Source organism: Hibiscus syriacus, unplaced genomic scaffold, assembly GCF_006381635.1.
Source record: "Hibiscus syriacus cultivar Baekdansim isolate YM2019G1 unplaced genomic scaffold, ASM638163v2 tig00110895_pilon, whole genome shotgun sequence".
Taxonomy (NCBI): domain Eukaryota; kingdom Viridiplantae; phylum Streptophyta; class Magnoliopsida; order Malvales; family Malvaceae; genus Hibiscus; species Hibiscus syriacus.
In genome coordinates, this window is record NW_024062903.1 from 367397 (window position 1) to 389001 (window position 21605).

The 21605-nt window shown below is 34.3% G+C and overlaps 1 protein-coding gene across 2 annotated transcripts; it reads right to left on the reverse strand.

The window, feature by feature from the left end:
* Nucleotides 1-14081: 14081 nt before the first annotated feature.
* LOC120145804 (phospholipase D delta-like) lies at nt 14082-18469 on the reverse strand. 2 transcript variants are annotated; one of them, XM_039159527.1, is made up of 10 exons: nt 17428-18469; nt 16984-17100; nt 16677-16871; nt 16317-16598; nt 16174-16242; nt 15911-16058; nt 15596-15744; nt 15266-15433; nt 14842-15042; nt 14082-14690 (listed from the first exon to the last, which is right to left on the reverse strand). In XM_039159527.1, the coding sequence occupies exons 1-10, from the start codon at nt 18340-18342 to the stop codon at nt 14397-14399; spliced, it is 2538 nt and encodes an 845-aa protein (XP_039015458.1). In that variant the 5' UTR covers nt 18343-18469; the 3' UTR covers nt 14082-14396. The 2 variants fall into 2 exon arrangements, with proteins under 2 accessions (XP_039015458.1, XP_039015459.1); XM_039159528.1 differs by lacking the exon at nt 14082-14690 and having other exon boundaries at nt 14876-15035.
* Nucleotides 18470-21605: the final 3136 nt, after the last annotated feature.

Sequence of the window (21605 nt, forward strand, 5' to 3'; positions counted from 1 at the left end):
ATCGCAACGCGGAAATGGCTATCGCAATGCGAAATGAAAATCGCAACGACAAAATCGCAACGCGAAATGAAATCGCAATGACAAAATCGCAACGCGAAACACAAATCGCATTGCGATTTTCATTTCGCGTTGCGATTTTGTCGTTGCGATTTCATTTCGCGTTGCGATTTTGTCGTTGCGATTTTTATTTCGCATTGCGATAGCCATTTCCGCGTTGCGATAGTCATTTTCGTGTTGCGAAAGTAAACTATTCTTCTTCTGCAAATTGAAACTTGAATGGATTGCATTACTTCAACCAAAAGACAAAAACAAAACCAAAAACAAATACTAACAAAAACAGATTGACAGCAACCGAATGAATTACGAGTATGAAAAATCTTAAACTTACCTCGTTGCGTAGAGTATGAACCTCATTCTACAACGATGCTACCATCTCACGTAGAGCGGCTACCTCACCGCGTAATGTAGACACCTCAACACGCCATGCACCATCGTCTTTGCGTAAAGTACCGACCTCCTCACGCAAGGCATTGACCTCATCACGTAACTCCCCTAACTCATCCCGTTGAGGTGGAGGTGGAGAACAGTGAGATAAACGTCGTGGCATCTTTGCCGGTCGCCTATCTTGCGGTGATGGTGGAGAAGAGGCTCGATGATGTGACAGAATAGGTGATGGCTGTCGTTGTGGAGGTGTATAGCCGGGTCGATCAGATGATGGCTCTAGGTGAGGTGATAGCTCTGGGCGAGGTGATGGCTCCCGAAGTGGAGGCTGCTCATCAACCGTTCCATCAAAAAAACGCTTACTAGCTTGCCACCAATCAGTGGCAAGCTCAGCTTCCGTGGGTGTCAGCCTCTATAGAGGAGTGTTGGCCTCCTAACAATATAAAAGCTCAAACAAAGTTAAATGTGTACTAGTAATAACTTGTTTATAAACATATGGTAGTATTTATGTTAACTTACATTATTTATTGTCGTATACCGTAGTAAATCTTCCCATTGCAAGGTTCGTTTCCTCTTCCAGGAAATAGCCCTGGGAATATTATTTGAAGTTTTTATTGCATATGTCTTCATGGCAGGAAAGGCCTCAAATATCCAAATCTACAAACAATATAATAACAAACATTAGTAATTATTAAATAATTACTTATAATTTTGGAAACATTATATAAAAATTCTTACCTTAAAGGCCCAAATAAAGCCTGTCAAAGTGTATTTGGAACCATCGCCATGCAAACTTTTTCGATCATCCAAGGCAGACGATAACTTATTCCATGTAGCTTTCCATAAATACGAGCCCCACGGAAACAGGTTCCACGCATTTAGGTCTTCTACCAATTTGATTAGATCATTTGGAATAGGTTGTCTGGCCTCTCTGCCTAAAAAGCCGGCATGCAAAAGAATTAGAAGGCATACTCGGACAACGTCGACGTCATCCATCCGAGTAAAACCATCTTTATTATTCAAAAATCTTGTCAGGTCTTCTACGTGTAGACTCGGCCTCTCCAGCTCAGGAAAAACCCGGGATAGCCATGATGGGCGGGTAATGTGTCTAGTGTACCGACCTACATCATCGTGTCCGAAGCGTAGACCGGTGATTAAGCAAAACTCCTCCCGCCCAAAACACGTATACGCCGGTGGAAAATCAAACCATATCTCTTCATCACGACGTTGTATAGTCTCTGGTAGATCTCTAGTCATGGTTTGAAGAAACAGGTGTGTCAACATCGCATCTCCACCGGGATGTTGTACTTTCAGCCATGGCCCGAAGCATGTATCCTCAAACATTTTTCTTTGTGCAGGTGAAAGCTTCGACGCAATTGTTTTGGCCAGGCTGACTTTATTTCTCAAGGTCAATTGAGCCGAATAAAAGTTCTACAAAAACAATAAACATACTAAATTAGATATACCAAAAACTACACTGTGAAGATATACCAAAAACAATAATAAACATAAATAGTAGTAGTTTATTCTTCAAACTTAAATATGCAACACTGTGAATTTCGTATTTGTCTTTGTTTTTTGGTTGAAGTAATGCAATTCATTCAAGTTTCAATTTGCAGAAGAAGAATAGTTTCTGAAAATGAAAATCGCAACACGAAAATGACTATCGCAACGAGAGAATCGCAACGCGAAACTAAAATCGCGTTGCGATTTGCATTTCGCGTTGCGATTCTTGGTTGATTTAATAAGCAATCTAAGTGAAATGGTTAATCTATTATTGAAATTACCAGTAAACTTATCATCAATTTCAATATGAAAAACCTAATAATAATGCAAAATTTTCAAAAAGAAAATAATTAAAAAAACTAACCCTCGTTGGTTGATTTGGTTGATTTTCCATTTCTGATTGTGAGGGTGGCTCTGAGAGATTTAGATAGACGGATTTCGCCGGAGATGGGGACGGATTTCGTCAGAGATGGGTGAGAGAGTGAGAGATGGAGATGGGACTGAGTTGTGATTTTAGGTTTTAGGTTATGAGTTGCGATTACGGGATATACTGTGGACAGTTCAGTGTTCCAATATATTTATATTCATGTTTGGAATTTAAAAATAAAATACTTGGCCAGGATACTAATGGCGCTTTGAAAATCGCATTGCGATTATGTATTATCGCGTTGCGAAAGTCAGTATCGCGTTGCGAAAGTAAGTATCTCGTTGCGATTTTTTATTATCGCATTGCGATAGTCAGTATCGCATTGCGATTTTCCCAATTCACGTTGCGATTTACTTATTCGCATTGCGAATTTCCCAATTCACGTTGCGATTTACTTATTCGCATTGCGAATTGGGAAAATCGCAACGATACTGTAGACCATCGCAATGCGATTTTCAACTATCGCATTGCGAAAATGCAACGCGAATTTGCGATAATGGAGATCGCGTTGCGAATTTGCGATAATGGAGATCGCGTTGCGAATTAGCGATCGCATTGCGATTTTGTTGGTCATTTTGGCAAATCCGGAAAAAGTTGGTTAAAATCGTATATTATATAGGATTTTTGGTCACTGAGGTTATTTTCTCTTTTACTAATAATTCATATTCCTAAGAAACAAAAGTATATTTAAATATATATTAAAAAGATAAAATAATCTCAGTGATCAAAAATACCTTATAATATACGATTTTAACTAACTTTTTTTGGATTTACCAAAATGACCAACTAAATCGCAATGCGATCGATAATTCGCAACGCGATCTCCGGTATCGCAAATCAATTTCCAGATTCGCAACGCGAACTTCGACTATCGCGTTGCGATTTATTACAAATTCGTTGCGATAGTCCAAGTTCGTTGCGATAGTCGAAGTTCGCGTTGCGATTTATTCCAAATTCGTTGCGATAGTCGAAGTTCGCGTTGCGATTTATTTCAAAATCGCAACGACTGGTGGCATTGCATTTGTTTCTTAAGAATTTTCTCTAAAAAGATAGTATTCACACGGACGTGTCGAAGACACGTATTACCACGACCACGACCACGACCACGAGAAGAGACGAGACGAGACGGACGGCAGTGCGCGAGAGTCCCCTTGTTCTCTATCACTCAACAACGAAGTGGGAAAGCCAAGCCTTAAATATCATTCCCAATAGTGTTTCCAATACTATGTGGGATTGAGCATTACCAACACTTATTTTCAATACTATGTGATTATTCAGTAAACAATTAACAATCATGCACCTTAAAACAACTGAATCAGCAACCAATTGCATTAGTATTATACGATTAAATATGTCATAATTAAAAGTCAATATACAATCAATCGTGATTATTGTAATTTTAAGCAAAACATTCAAAAAAAATTGCATCACTCGCGAGAATAAAAAAAATTGTTATCGTGCAATTACAATCAATTGAAAATAAATTAGAATTGCATGAAAACTAAACGAACCACAAATACTTTTCATACAAATACTAAAGTCATTAACTATAATTCACAAATAATATCACTATTTAAGGCTCAATCCCATATAGTATTAGGAACAAGTGTTGGTAATGTTCAATCTCACATAGTATTGGAAACACTATTGGGAATGGTATTTAAAGCTTGGCTTTCTCACTTCCTTGTTGAGTGATAGAGAACAAGGGGGACTCTCGCGTGCCGCTGCTGCCGTCGTCCATCTCGTCTCGTGTCGTGTCGTGGTCATGGTCGTGGTCGAATTATCGATCGCATTACGATTTAGTTGGTCATTTTGGCAAATCTAAAAAAAGTTAGTTAAAATTGTATATTATAAGACATTTTTGGTCACTGAGATTATTTTTTCTATTAAAATTTATAAATAATTATTTTAATATATGGTATTTAATTAACTCTTAAAAAGTATTTTAGATCCTCCTTTTTGGTCAATATCAATGATATTCGTGTTATATGAATATAGGAAGAAAAGGATAATATATGATAATAGTCAGATCACATCAAAATCAAAATAGTAGTTAGATTAAGGAGACATGTTGCCTTAAATCATTGGTTCTTTATTTCTCTAATTTTGACGTCATCTCTTAACTCTTAAGAGATTGGATTTTATGACAAAATTTCTCAAATAATGTAGTAGAAAAATTATTTATTTGAATAATATACTAAGTAAATTATTTTATGAAATAGAGTGACAGTAAACACTAAAGACGTATTAAAATTCAAATGTCTTTAAGAAAATACATGAAAGTCCAAACGTCTTTAAAAAGATGCATTGAAGTTCAAGTATAGAAATACATGCGTCTTCCCCTCCCTGACTCATTGTGGCCCCTGCGATAACTATAGCTTTGAATGCTCACAAACGCATTCAATTACATCAGCAAACATATTAAAGCTCCACATGCTCTTTTCGTTGACTAATTAAAGTGTAGAATCCTATCTTTAAATCATAATTTAATCCAATATTTTGGATTATGGTATATTAAAAATCAATATTAAATTAAAAAAAGGCAAATATGGAGCAATAATAGAAGTGAGGTGGGCCTGCTTTTGTTTATTTTGTATTCCCACGTTTATTTTAATAGAAGAGCAATAATACTTTAATAGAAGTGAGGTTGGATTTTAGTATTATAAATCCACTATAATCAAGAGCAATAATACTTGTAGCCTCAATAATGGAGTGTTTTACACGTGAATATGTAGTAAGAACAATAATGTTACAAAATAATAGAGTAATAATTTGTAAAATAATGGAGCAATCATGGGAGTAGGGACGAACGATTGAGTTTTGTGGTTGGAGGATTAGAATTAGTTTTTAAATATAAATATGAGGTGTATGGAGAGATGATTACATCGGAAATGAAAAAAAAAAGGAAGAAATAAGAAAAAAATAGAAAGAAAGGAGATGAAAGATAATATCCGTTCGTGTTATATTATTCGACAAATTTAACTCGGTTAGTTAATTTTATTTATAAAATCTATATTATTTATAAAATAATATGAATTTGTTATGTTTGTTAATTTCGTTTCAATTAGTTGCATGTGTCATATGTTTGTTGAATAATTAGATGTAGTTAGTTAGAAGTATGTGTTATTAAATTATGAATGTTATTAAATTTCATTGTGCAGATTCGTCTCGTTGAAATGGCATAACAAAATCAACTACTTCATCTTGACGCTCAACATATTTCTAGTCATTTGGGAGCGATGATGTTATTATTATTTAATAAAATATTATAATTGTTTATTAAATATTATAAAATGTTTATTTTATGATTAATTGATATAAATTTCATGAATATTATAATTGTAGGAAGACGAGCAGCGAGTCCTCCGTCATCGAATTAGTGTTCCTGCTAAGCCACACCCTTTGATTGAAGAAAACCTGGAAGAGGCTGGATTTTATCATGTTACATTTGTACGAGAGTATAAGTTGGTCTCGGGTTTGATAATTGCATTGATTGAACGTTGGAGGCCAGAAACACATACATTTCATTTGCCGTGCGGAGAATGCACGATAACCCTAGAAGATGTGGCCTTACAACTCGGAGTTCCAACAAATGGGATGCCGGTGGTGATGAAAAATGATTATAATGTGGAAAAAATTTGCAATGAGTATCTTGGGCAGACGACAGTAAGCCCAAATGTAAAAGGGCGATGTTTGAGGCTTTCGTGGTTGGAGGATCAATTTCAACTCGAAAAAAATAGTACCGAAGAAGAAATTGTATATGCAACTCGAGCATATATCTTACAGTTGATTGGGGGAGTTTTGATGCCGGATAAATCCGGTGGTCTGGTTCACACACAGTATATCCCGTTTTTGAGAAATTTTGAGAATACACACCAGTACAGTTGGGGATTTACGATATTGGCGTTCTTGTACCGTGAGATGTCCAAGGCGTCAGTAATCGTCAATGATACTAATATCGTGGAAATCGGTGGATGTATGATGTTGCTACAATCTTGGGCTTGGCACAGACTTCCATTTTTAACACCGATTAGTCGAACATCAATTGACTTTCCTCTTGCGGGGAGGTAATATTTATTTTCTGTATTTTAATTTAAATTTTTAATTAGAATTTATTTATTCTGATTAAAAATAAGTAACAAATATTTTTTAAATTTACAGATGGAGGCATAAAATATAAAAGACAGGACTATTTCACAATAATATCAAAGAGTTTCGGTTAAAGATCGACATTTATAGCAAAAAAAGAAGGTAAATTTTAGAATATGTAATATAATTATACTATTTAATTTAATTTAAATTAATTTATTTAACTTCATTTATTTATTTATATTTATTTCTTTATTTATAATTTTATAATTTTGTGTAATGAATTAATTTTCATAAATGTTAATTTTACAGTTTGTTTGGATGTCGTACCTAGAGCAAGAAGTTTTAGTGTGTGTGTGCCGCCATATGTTTTGTTGGGTTATAAAACGTGGGCTGTTGTTACACCATTGATTCATTTTGCATTTGTTGAGATATTGTTTGCGAATCGAGTGTTGAGGCAGTTCAAGTGTCACCAACCTATTCCGTCCATTCCATGGGATCATTACCCCTTGCACAGATTAGATAGACGGGGTAAGCACAACGTGAATTGGGTTGCGAAGCACGCAAACTACATTCATGATTGGAACAACAGAGCTTCATCCGTACCACCAATTGATCCAATGAAAGATGATGAGTTTAATTTTGAAACTTCTGCTTACCTTCAATATTATTTCGAGCATGGAAAGCCGTACCTGACGACGTTGAGAGAAAGGCAAGAGTTTAAAAAATATAAGAAAAAATTTGGTAGAGTTGAGAAATTTATACAGATTGAAAGTGGGAGCTCATCTCAACAACATAAAGTGGAAACAACAGAACCGTTTGAATCGATGGAGTTGATGCCTTCTCATGCACCCAACTACACTCCCATGTTTGAATCGACGTATGGCTTTGACCAAATGACATCTATGATGTCAAATACCACTATTTGTCAGTCTACATTTCCAGGAGGGACGGAAGATGAAACTGGTGGAATGGGAGAACATAGTGGTGGGCATATATTTACAAGAGCAGCTGATATGCCCCTAATAAATGAGGAGGATGAGTATCATACTCTTGAGCAACCACAACGACCACAACGCATTAGACGTTCGCCTCGACATTATCATTCGACAACACCCTGACACCGACAACAATTATAAACTCTATTGTTATGTGTTTAAATAGTAATAGTGTGAAAAATGTTATTATTATATGTTAAAACTAAATATTTAAATTATACCAGTATTATAAATCGTATTTTTTTCAAATAATGTAATGGAAAAAAGTATTTGCTCGAATAATGTTGTCGATTTAAAATAATTTTTAATTGTTTACATGAGTATTTTATTTTAATTTTTTACATTAACTTAAATTTGAAGATTTAATAAATTATTACGCATAAATTATTATAAAATCAAGTGAATTATTATAAAAAAATTAAATATATGGTTACTACTGATGACGTTTATATCTTGGAATATTAGGACATTTTTTACCTTAACTTAAATTCAAAGATTTAAAAATTATTAGTTATAAATTGTTTACCTTACCAAATTGATTAAATTTGAAGATTATAATAAAATAAAATAACAATAGTAAACATGAGTAAATAATTTCTTTGAAATTTTTTACATTAACTTAAATTTGAAGATTTAATAAATAATAGTTATAAATTTAAAGATTTATAAATAACAATAAATTATTATAAAAGCAAGTGAATTATTATAAAAAAATTAAATATATGCATACATAGAAATACATATATGATTACTACTAAGGTCTATATCTTGGTAGATTAGGACATTTCTTTTTTGAATGACCTTCACCCCTACATAATCCGCATCTCTTTGGTTGACCTCTCTCTCTAGCATGAAAATCCATACTGGTATGAATACGACTGGAATCAGGTCGACCCTTTGGACTTATACGAAACATTGGATTTGGCAGCCATTCGCCATGATCCTTTTCCGGCCAATATGATTCATTTGGGATCTGTTTGAACGCATAGCTATAGACATTTAATATCATATGTAGGTGAAAACACTCATCAACATAACTGTATGCGCTTACACCAGCATACATACATGCAGCGAATGCATGAGTACATGGATATCTCCATGCTTGAAAGTGACCACAATCACATCATTTGAGTCATAAATCAACTCTAAATGTTTGGTCTTCTCCTCATTCATTGCGGCGTATGCATGACACAACAAAAGTATGACCAACTCGATCAAAATTATGAACAATCATTGATGTTGCCAATCTCTCGTTTGCTTCCACCACTGTAGGAGCCCAAGTTTGACCTCTATTTATGAGACACTCAATCTCCTTGCTTTTATCGGACCAAACCTTAGCCAACCTAAAGTATGTCTCCTTCACTAAACTTACTATTGGGAGATGACGTGTACCTTTTAGTACTGAATTAATTGCCTCAGCAAGGTTTGTGGTCATGTGTCCGTATCGCCGACCCCGTCGTATGCTTGTGACCACTAACTCTGGGCCATATTTAACACACTTCGCATAAATGGTTTTTTTGGTTGGACTCTGCAATATGGACATCAACATGGCCTTTGATGCAATACTCTTTAATCGAGAGTGTAGCTTCATCTTTTCCTCTAAATTGCATCCCAACTGAAAATTCACTAGAAATTTCGAACGATTCAACCATATGGTATAGAGGTATATGTGGCATGTCTGGAAATTCTCGTGCCCTCATCGCATCATAATCGATCTCGTACATGTGTGGAGTTGGTTGATACAGTGCCATAACTTCATCAGTTGGTCTCGGGTTAGGTGCACCACCACAGCCAAAATTATCATCGTCGGGTAAAACGGGTTCCTGAGTTTCTTCATATTCGCTGGAATCATCATGGATTTCTCCCCATCGATTTTCAACATCAACATCAACAGTCAATTCCGAGTTATATATGTTTATCTCCTTGTACTCTGCTAGTGTGGATGTTCCACCAACTTCATTTCCGCTTTCCAATAGCGCCATAAAATTATTTATCGATCTGTATGTCGGGTCCTCAAACACACTGCTGAAAGCCATTTCAGATGAATTTCCAGCCACATTTCTCGATGACCCAGGAACATTAGATATGTTACGTACATCAACAAATAACTCAATAACTGAAATATTTGTTGACTCGTGTAATCTAATCATGGTTCCAATATCATCATCTTCTTCAACTGGTACTGCAGCATATCTAACTGGATTGGGACATACCATGAACCTGTACTTTAAACCATCAATTGCAGCTCGGATTTTTCTTTCTATCCTCAGCTTCATTTCTACAAATGTGATGTCCCTTTTGAACATCATATTTATAGGTCTTTCAGACTGGAAAACAACTCCGACCTCATTTTCCATAATATGTCCATTATAGTGGACAATCGTGAAAAAATTGTTGTTCATTTTCTCTGCAACATCAAAATTTGTATTTATAATAGATAAGATATAATATATAACAACAACATAAAAATAAACATAACAACAATCGTAACATTAACAAATATTTATAAAAATAATTATAAAATACCTTAAATAATTTTTTTTTAAATTTAGTTCACTTTCGTTCTTCTAAAAAAATAACGAATTATTAGACTAATTTCATATAAATTTATCGAATAATGTAGCACGAACCGATATTCTCTTCTTCTCTTTTCCTTCGCTTTTCTCTTATTTCTTCCTCTTTTCTCTTCTTTCTTCTCCTCTTCTTTTTTTCATTCCCGGCGTAATCATCTCCCTACACCTCGGATTTATATTTAAAAACCAATTCCAATCCTCCAACCACAACCCTCAATCGTCGGTTCCTACTCCCACCATTATTGTTCTATTATTGTTAAACATTATTGCTTTTACATATTCTCGTGGTAAAACAATTATGCATGCAGGGGCCACAGGTATTATTGATTACATATTCACGTGGGGTAAACTTTTAGATAATGTGTTGAAATTTTTTATTGACTCCATTATTGCTTACAATATTAAATTATACATTTTAAACTACACAATTCAATAAAATTAATTAAGATATAAATGATTAGTATATTTTATTTTTTAATAAAAATAAAATTATTAATAAAATTGAAAAAAATCATTTTAAGATTATATATATAATCCTTGAATTATAAATATGGAGAATAAAATATTAAATTTAATTTATAAATATATAAATCGTAATTTTTTAAATTTTTTTGTATAAACTAGTGTTATAATATATATATATATAAAATCTATTCAACTTTTAATTAAATCTAAGATTTCCTTAAGTGATTTTGTATTTTTAAGTTCTATATTGGATGGTTCAAATCTCTTATAACTATTTTTTTTATGGAATAAACTATAGAACCATTTGTAAAACATAAGAAATTAGGTTCAAATGGGAAACTCATACTCTTCCATGCGATTTGCATGGGTCAATAAAAAAAATTTCCATTATTACTATACAGGGGCCATAAGGAAGGTATGGGTCAGGGAGGGGGAAGGCGCATGGATTTTCATGCATCTTTTATGATACGCATAGATTTTCATGCGTCTTTCAGTAGACGTTTGGATTCCAATACGTCTTCTTAAAGATGCTTGGACTTCAATGCATCTTCGGTGATTACTGTAGCATTCACCTTATTTCACGAAATAATTTATTGAGTGCATTATTCGAGCAAATATTTTTTCCTACTACATTATTTGAGAAATTCAGCTGGTTAACCAGGTCTGTTCGATTTTTAAAAAAATATTATTATGGGATAAAATATACGAATAATTCATCGATTATAAGATATTGTTTTATTAAGTTATTCGACTATTAAAGTTTATAAATTGGACACTCAATTGTTCATTATGTTTCAAACTCATCATTTTTCTTTAAAAAATCGACGGTCGTCTAAGTTGGACGTTAATATAATAATTGAAATATGATAGTTGTTTGAGATTTTAAGATCATATTTTATTATATACAGTTAGTAGATTAACGTTCTACTTAAAATGTCATCAATTTTTAAATAAAAATGATAAGTTTAGAACATAATAAACAGTCGAGTGATATTTTTATAATTTCAATAGTCGAAATACTCAATAAAGTAACATTCTATAATCGAATGATCATTTTATAATTTTTAATAGTCGGAAAATTTAATAAAACAATATTTTATAATCGATAAATCATTTATGTATTTTACCCTTTATTACTTTAAGCTAAAGTGCAGTTTTTTATTTTATTTTTGATGGAAATTATTTATAAATGATAATAAGTACCACGCCTTGAAAAAGTAGAAACATGTCGCGTTAGAAATAAAAAGGGGCCTTTGAATTTATAAGCAACTGTGTAACACATTCTATTAAACATATATTTTTTAAAGAAAAAATAATAACCCGTGATATTTAGTGTTAAAGTGATTATTTGATTATTCAATTTCATACCAAATGTCTAAATAAATGAGATAGGTAAAGTGTACGATCATGACTATAGTAGTAAATGAAATGAGACGGATTGTAATTCATTTATATTTAATTCGAGTTTGAATTCATTTCGAATTTTTTAAAGAGCCAAAACTAGATATTTAATACCTAATACAAAAAAAAACTTACAAACAACTAGAAAAAAATAATATTTTAAAATTTACTTTTAAATTAAATTATCAATAATATTAACATTTAGGATAAATTATGAGTTTAATACCTAAACTATCAATTTTGATATGTTTTAATACCTAAACTTTCATTTTTTTGTCCAAAACTATACTTAAAGTTAGGCCTGTAAACGAACCGAACGAACACGAACAAGGGGATGTTCATGTTCGTTCGTTTAACTTTAACCGAACAAATGAACGAACACGAATATAAACGAACAGAAAATTTCTTGTTCGTGTTCATTCATTAAGGAATGTAGCTTGTTCGTGTTCGCTCATGTTCATTTAAATGATAAACGAATACAAATGAATGAACATAAATGAACGGATGTAAACGTACATAAAACAAACACAATAAACGAACGTAAACGAACGTAAATTAATGTAAACTAACATAAATGAAAATATATTTTTTTTTCTTTCCTAACAATTTTAAGATTATATTTTATTTAATTGTTTTGAGCTTTTTTTATTTATTGTATTTAAAATTAATTGAAATTTAAAATATTTATGGGTATCAAATTAAAATTTATTGGGCTTTAATATTTTGAATGGGTCTAGGGAGATTGGGCTAAACATAAATGAACACACATAAACGAACATAAATGAACGCACATAAATGAACGAACATATTACCGAACGTTACGAACGTAAATGAACGAACGAGCCCTCTGTTCATGTTCGTTTATTTAATTAAACGAACACAAAATATTGTTCATGTTCATTCGTTTAATAAATAAACGAACTTCCCGCCAAACGGTTCGCTGAACGTTCGGTTCGTTTACAGACATACCTAAAGTTTAGTTTTTGTTTTATTTTAATATCATGTTCAAAATTTAACGTTAAGTTTTTAAAAAAATGAAAGTTTAGGTACTAAAACTGATCAAAATGAATAGTTTAGGTACTAAACATGTTAAGTTTTTAATAGTAGGGTACTAAAATGAAACCAAAACTAAACATTATATATGGTTTTGAAAAAAAGAAAAGAAAACCTATATACTAAAACAGACAAAAAATTATAACATAAGTACTAAATGCATAGTTTACCTTAATATTTATATTCTGTTTTTAAATGCCGTATAAAATTTCTATGTATTTAAAATTTTGGTTGGAATTCAAACATCACTAAGCAAGGTGTATTTTCAATCACTTGACTATCGTATATCGTATACTAAAGTAGAGCATACGCTAATCATATTATTATCATTTACAACATTTGCATCAATCACAAAAGTACCAAATTATCCAAGTTGAGATGTCGGATTTCTGGTAAGTCTAAAATTTTAATTTAATGTAGATCGATGGATTTTCTCAAATGAAAATGAGGTAAAACTGTTTCCAGAGAATCTAAATATAAATGGATAACACAAACCAAACGAGCGTAGTAGCAAAGGAATTATTGTTATTATTTGAGGTCTCGAGCTCGAGCACAAAAAATATCAGAGATGTGAGCGATCAGTAGCAAATGATTACGAGTATCTTTGAACCGATACTCATAATCATTCGATGCAAAAAATATGATGTCTCTTAATGCAAAAGATATGATGTCTCTTAATGCAAAAAATATGATGTCACTTAATACGCCATCTTCATTGTTTCATGCCCACATTGTCGTTTTTATTCTTGAATATCTTGTAGGGCCTAGATTAATTGCATGATTTCTGTTGGCTGAATTGTGGCACGGACTTGAAGATGACTGATGGGAATGAGAGAATTGAGAAAGGCTGAATCAGAGATGTTTTTTCATCATCTGGTTGAATTAGAAACAAATTTCAGTACCAAGGTGGGGTTCTGATTTGATTTTTACTTTTTTTTGGGTTGAATGCAGTGTTGTGGATGCAATGTTTTTCACATACTGGTGGATGATTTGAATCTGTTTCATGGGATGAAATTCTATGTCAATCCAAGCTTCAATTATGAAAGTGATCTTCGATGGAACATCGGATTCAAGTTGTTTGATGAGGAAGACGATGGTGATGGTGATGGTGATGCCAATGCGCTTTGATGGCTGGTAAACTGAACATCTCTTTGTTCATACTTGGAAACTGATAATCATACGTGCTAGATCGAAAAAAGTAGAAAGAATTGTAAAATATTCAGCCAAATGGTATAAATTTGGTGATTGGAATGCCTAATGCTTCACACTAAATAGACCATGGGCATGAAATTCAATCCATTCCTGTGTTAACCGCAGGGATGCCTCTCCAATATATATCTTCGTGATCCATATAAGAAGAGCCAGCTTTCCTCGACCCTATTTCCCATTCTTCGGTGTTGAACCGAAACCATGCAGTGATATGAACATGGAAAATATCGAAACTTAGGTAGTAAGAGCACAAGGAAGCGTTGTTAGAGTTCCGAGTATCTTGCCACCGAGATCAGGGAAGGTCTCTTGTCCAGGCAAGTGGCTTACTTCTCCATTTCCATCTACCGCAAGGGGGTATTTGAGTAGGTGTCCCTGTAATGGCGTAAAAACCTCGCTTGTGTACCTTATCCAGTTCTCGTCAGCAATTTCGTTAACGATCTTCAAGCAGTTCAAACTTTCAGGTTCTTTAAAGCAGTCATCAACCTTTTCCATGTGTTCGGCCCAGAGTGACATTCTATATCCATAAACCTGCAGGGTCATTCATAAATCTAATCAACACTTCTCCATTCGACATAGATAATTGCACCCGAATACCAGATCAAGATGATAATGTGCATGTTTTGGAGTAAAAACTATCTGTCTAGGCATAAACTTAAACGGCAAGGATGGAGGTTCGAACCTGACCATGAGGATGTCTCTTCCTCTCACCCCATGTATAATAGGGTTGATATGCACCCATTGCTATCTCGGTATCCCTTGACCCAGCCAAAGATCGTTGATTAATATTGGCAGATCCCATTATCACATACTCGTCATCTACTATCATTCCCTTAGAATGTACATAAATCATAAACCGTTTGAACTTTTGTGAATCTGAAACCTGAAAATAATGATTTATCTTTACATTCAGCTTTCCATATAAAGCCTAGATTCAAATCAAGTTCTAAAAGTCAATTCAACTAACCGATCCCCTAAAGCTGAAAACAAAGGTGAACTTGTTTTCATTCTAGCTTGGAACCAAGCAGAGCCAACACATTCGATTTCCAACAGTCAATCAACTAAGGATATAAACAAATAACACAGTAGAGCGAGTGTTGGATTACCGTTTCACCGAGGTTAGATTGGGGTGAACTTGGTCTAGAATCTCCGGGAATTTCTTCCCTATTAGCAAGGCAGTAGAAATTTAGGTAGTCTTGTGGATGAGAATTCTCAATACCTATTGATTTCAACTCTTGTGCTACTACTCTGTACATCATTTGAATTGTCTGCCCCTGAAAAATAAGAAACAAAAACTAAGCTACGTGATAGAATCACGAAATAACGATGAATAATCTGTTAGTGCCAATGAGTTTGGGTTTACATTCTTCCTTTCGGATTCTAGGTTCTTTTACTACTAGTGTAAGGTACAAAGGAAACAACTATTGTTGGATTACCTGCCAAAAGAGAATTTCTTGCACGGAGGCTGAAGTAGGGGTGCCCTCGGGCCACATCGGTATAACAACATACACTGCAAATCTCTCCTTTGCTCTTATCTTAGTACCAATCTTCAATGCCAATTCCATAGGAATTAAATTGTCAGCACCTAAAATTACCCCTCAAAAGAAAAGGTCTCCTCTCTCAGAACCAGAAAGCAAAAGAGTACTAGTAGTAAATTAGATATGATCATCGGTTTCCAAAACACCTTGTCACGGTGTTCATGACAATTGAAAATCGAAACCAGTAAATTGTTGATAGAAAGTTTCTTAAACCTGCTTCCTTGTAAGATGGCCAAGCATATGACGATCCGATGAAATATTGGTTCTCAATATATATGAAGTGTTGAGCAGATCTAATTGCCTGGATGTATGCCGTCTGAATGCCCTTGTCTATCACCATATTTTTTGCACAAACAAGATTCTGCAGTAAAATAAAGTAGGCCTTCAGCAAACCGATGTACAGTCGGTCGTAATATTAATATTCTTTTACTGTTCTTTAGTCCAAGAGAGCAAAGACATGAAAAAAAATTTAGAACCTGAGATTCTGCTTCAAACACATTCTTTGGGAACCCTGTCACAGATCCTGAATCTATAGAGCGGAAAACCTGCAGATTCGAAGAGCAAACAAAATTTAGAACAAAATGAAGTACTTTACTTCGAGAGGCATGTGGTAATTTACCTGAATATGCCAGTTCTCCGGATCATCTTCATTGGAAACCCATAATGAAGGATCGTCATTCGGGACTTTCGCGGAAGGGCTTAGTATCCAAGAAATTCGTTCTAACTTTATTAAAGAATCATCATGCCACATAGAAACCCTCTTGAATCTAAGTCCAAACTCCAACAATTTCGTAGCTTTCCTCCATCGCTGCTCAAAGTTGGTAAGAATATCATAAGCAGCTGGCCCTTGAACCTTGCAATGTAGATCATGCCACGGTTGCCTTGGGGCTCTGGTTCCCGCCTAACAATTGAAATATTTGAGTTGGTTTAGCAGATCAAATCGAATACTAGACTAAACGATACAAAACGATATACTCACAGAAAATGTCGGGTTGTGATAATCATTTTGAAATACAGTATCAAGATCCCGAAATAGTCGGTGTTCCGGTGTATCGTAGCGACCATCACAAAGGTCCAGGCCACCTATAAAAGCAGTGATCTTTCTATTGTTTCCTGGTGCACGTGAATCCACAATCACACATTTTTGATGGTGTGTATAGAGGGTACCAACAACCTGGATTTTACATGTCACAACTTACATCCTTCAGCCTTACTGATGCTAATTCGCAGTCGGCATTCACAACGGAAAATGTGAAGTAAGAATAACTGGATAGTGTAGTGCATGCCTGTTGTTTGAAAATACTAAGCTTACTGCTAGCATAACGAGGGGACAACACACACGAAACCGACGAGTGCTTGAAGAACTTCCGAGTTTCTTCATCGTGAGTTTGCATCACTCCCGCCTGACTTCAAAACATTATACATGTTAAACCAGAGAAGAAAAATCCTATGTAATAGCCTGGTCCCCATAGAGAAGAGTCTCAGTTAATATTAACTTAAAGGTCGCTTTCTCAATGATGCAGAGCATTGATTCTAAAAGCAGCCAAGCAATGGCAGACAAAACAAAAAGCTAACATCTTTGAACAAAAGCCAAAAACATCATTAACACGTTTTCTTCTTCAGGAAAAATAAAAAGCAGCAGCGTTTTCGATTGAATTGTGTTTATGGCAATTGCAGACATTACGGAGGATATTAGGGGTATCACGGTCGTGCAAGCAGAAAATTCATACCGTGTTAATGAAGAATTTTCTATGGGAAGTCTTGTCATCCCAAACCAAAAGCAAAACTCTAACTCCTTCTTCCGATTTGTACTTAAGCAAATCCCCCAAACTCAAATCGCCGCCGTTTGGCAACGGCCGTGTCGGCTCTCTTACAAGCTTCACCTGCGTGAAAATCGACCATCCGACGATGTAAACCAAGTGATGCGCTTCTAAAATTTCGTGACAGATATCTTCCCAACACGACTCGTGCTTAAAGTCGGTTCCGTTCTCCAATTCAATCTTCGGCATCGAGGATCCATGGGCGTGAGCGTCTTGGTACAAAGTAACGGAACCCCCGTGCCGGAGGGGGAAATAACAGTTTCTGATTGCGAACTCCGTCGGGTTTGCCGTCATTCCATATCGGTACGACGGCATTTCCTCGCATTTGGTGAATCTCATTTCAAGGTGAACCGCGCAGTCGGGTTTTGGCGGTTTTCCGTAAGAATCGATTATAGGAAACCACCCGCTAATCGGTTCACCGGAGAGAACTTTAACCGCGGACACCGTCGCGATCCCGATCAAATCAGCGCCGAACACGTCATTATCCTTAACGGAAAACTCGATGTGAGGTGTTGGATGGGCAAGGGGTATTTTGAAACGCTCGTTCCAAACCGGGTTCTGGGAATTCGAAATCACGCGCGTCCGAGCCACCGTGGCACCGGCCAGACAAACCGACAAGTAAGGGTCGCTGGTGATGATCTTATGGCTGCGGAGCTTCTTCTGCTTCCCTGCAGCACACGGGGATCGGAACACGCGGAACACGGAGAAACATTGCCGGAGACGCTCGGACATCAAATCCATGTTCGGCAAATATCGAGCTTCGATGATTTTCAAATCAAGGTCGCCATGCAAGAACACAACGGGATCCGAAACGTCTTCTCCCATTGAATCAGACCCAGACAGGACCAGTTATTCAAAAAGGCACGAAATCAAAATGATAAAAAAGCAATGTGAAAGGTAGATAAGTTAGATTACTAGTTAAAAGGTGAATATTTTTCTCTCTTTTGAGTGATTAGTTCATTGTTTTCCTTCTGGCAGTAACCGGTAAAAACGAACGTGCTGAAGAAGAGGCGTTGGTTTCAGACTTTCAGTAGAGCCGAATTCCGTTTGTTTTCTCCGACTGAAAGCTAACGGCGAAAACCGAAGACTCTGACTCTGACTCTGACAGGGGAACACTATATGAGGGTTTTGTTTGAAATTATGCTGTAAGCAGAAACTTTTTCAAGGTACACGTAGACAGTTAAATTACGCCATTTTCTTCTAAAAGAAATTGTAAACTACCGTCACAAGTTCATCTTTTATAAGTTGGATTGTCGTGTTCAGTTTAATTTGTATGGTCGGTTTGAATATTGCAATTTAAGTTTTTCTTTCAAAAGATATTTATTGGGTATGTTATTTAATTAACTCCATATTCTGATGAAAAATATTTCATTTTAGATGTCGCTAAAATTATTTTTTGAAATAACATATGTTGAATTTGAACAATTCTAATTGTATAATTGATCGAAATTTTATAATCTTATTAAAGACTTTATTTTATCGTTTGTACATATTCGAGAAGATGATGTATCGTTTAATGTTGTAGCAAACTCTATATTAAAAAATATAATATATTGTAACTTTTGTTTCGTTTTAATTAATATATGGTTATTGAGACGTTAACTACTGTGAGTTGGATGACGCGATACGTTAGTAAAATATTTAATTTTTATTTGAATCCTAAAGCTTTAGATAAATTACTAATCATGGGTTATTTTGTAAATTCAAAATAATTTAAGGATAAAATATCAATCTACCCATTTTTTTCCATATGCTGTCTTCCCCATACCTATCTTCTATGTCGCTTCTCGTGCTTCATCTCTAAAAAGTGAAGATAAGTTTGGGGAAGACAACATATGAAAAAATGAGTAAATTGATATTTTATCTCTAAACTATTTTAGATTTACAAAAAGACTCATGATTGGTAATTTACTTAAAGTGTAAGGGTTCAAATAAAAATTAAACCTGATTATTAATATGTCATGTCATCCAATTCACGACAACTAACGTCCCAATGACTACATCTTAATTAAAACGAAACGAAAGTGACTATATATTATTTTTTTAATCCAATGATCATATGTTTATAAAACTGAAACAAAAATGATCAACTTTGTAATTTACCAAAAAATATAACATGGCATATTAAATTCTTTTCTTTAAGAAAATCTTAAGGTTTCAATTGATAGCAAATGTCAAATTTGGAGTGAAGAGTTGGAAAGTTGGAAAACATCGAGGGTAATTTAATACTCAATTATCATTTTTATTTTATTTTGGTCACTCATTATTAATTTATTAAAATCATATATAATATTACGTTCTGATTTTATTTTAATTATTCGTATAAAAAACAGAATTATTGACGTAACATTTTTTAAAATTTAATGATGATATGACACTATCTTATAGAGAGATGTCCACATCACTGTTACTTTTTCTAATTGTGATTTTTTAATGGTGGATAACTGTTGAGTTAATCGAATGATGAAATTGGCCAAGAGGGGGGTGAATTGGCAATAAAAATTTTGTGGAAGCTTTTGCAGAAAATTGAAAGTAATTGCACAGCGATTTACAGTGGTTCGACTTTCTCAAACAAAGTCTACGTCCACTACCTTAGCTATCCACACTAAGGATTTTCCAACAAATTCACTAATTTGTTCTTTCTTTTGAGGCCAAAGAGATAACCTTACAATTCCCTCAAGAGTATACCCCAACTCTTGAGAACACTCTTTTCTCAAAGAGAAGATTACAAATTTGCAAACTTACAAGAAAACCTCACAAGGTAAGATGTTTGCACAATTTTAGAACAAAGAAAAGAACACTCAAAGATGAATACAATTGAGCACAAAAAGTGTTCTTGAAAGCAAAATGAATATTGAATGAAAATAGGCTTGAAATGCTCAAACTTGAGGTTTGATGCTTTCTCTTTGATTCTCTCTTGATTCTAGTTGCTTGATGTTTCTTGTTATTGATCAATGGCTTCTAAGCTTGCTTAAATACACCTTGGATCACTTCTGAACGTTGGGGATGATTAGAGAAGATATTATAGCTGTTTTAGTGTGAAAACATTTAATAAAACAGCTTGGAGTGTGGGGGGAATCGGTTCCCCTTTGAAGGGAATCGGTTCCTAAGTGTAAAATTCAAATATTTCGACCGTTGTACAAGGGGGGAATCGGTACCCCCTTGGGGGGGATCGGTTCCCTCCGAGCATACTGGAATTCTCGGAGCAAAACTGTTTAGGGGGGAATCGGTTCCTCCTATGGGGGAATCGGTTCCCTCCGAGCATTCTGGAAATCTCGGAGCCAAACCATTCAGGGGGGAATCGGTTCCTCCTATGGGGGGAATCGGTTCCCTCTGAGCAATCTGGAATTTTTGGCTTTGAATTGGTTCGAAATACTTTGTAAAATTATTTTGAAATTGTTTTATGATTAAAACTTAATTTTACACTTAAGTAAGGATTAAAAATGATTTTTGAAATATTTGGAGTAATGTTTTGATATTCGAATAGTTATATCGAATATACTTAGAAAATCATTTGGAAAATCTTAAAATACATTTAACTTAATTTGTTATATCGAAATATCAAAACGTTTCAACAATCTCCCCCTTTTTGATATAACAAAACATTTTAGTAATTTTAAGATTTTTGAAATTAAGTTTTGAAATTACTCCCCCTTACTTTAACACTTCTTCAATTTATTATGTAAAACATTTAACACCTATTCTTCTCCCCCTTTTTGTTAAATCAAAAAGACATTGTAAAACAAGGTTTTGAAAACATTTAGCCAATTGATTTATTAATTATAAGCTTAAGCTGCTAAGATCACAATCAAAAGAGAGGTTAGCCATTAGTCTCATAAATCAATATTCATAAATAATGTGATATGGCAAAATTGGTCATATTGCTAATGATGATGCAAAAATGAATAAAACATATAAGTTCAAACTATTCATAAATCCAAAATCCAACAATCCACAAAATCAAACAATCCAAAATATCCAAAATGTTGAAACAATATTCTTTTTGTTCAAAGTCTAAACACATAATCAAACATCCGGATCGGTAGGAGGAAAACGGGCTCGCATAGCAGCCATTTCATGAGTTAGTT

Bases quoted from the DNA above. Each gene is read 5' to 3' on its own strand.
- LOC120145804 (XM_039159527.1), bottom strand. From the start codon at position 18,342: ATGGGAGAAGACGTTTCGGATCCCGTTGTGTTCTTGCATGGCGACCTT. The intron at 15,434-15,595 runs GTAATCCAACAA...CTTATTTTTCAG, and splicing joins AAGAAATTCTCTTTTGGCAG to GGGCAGACAATTCAAATGAT. The intron at 14,691-14,841 runs GTTCGAACCTCC...ATGACCCTGCAG, and splicing joins AGAGACATCCTCATGGTCAG to GTTTATGGATATAGAATGTC.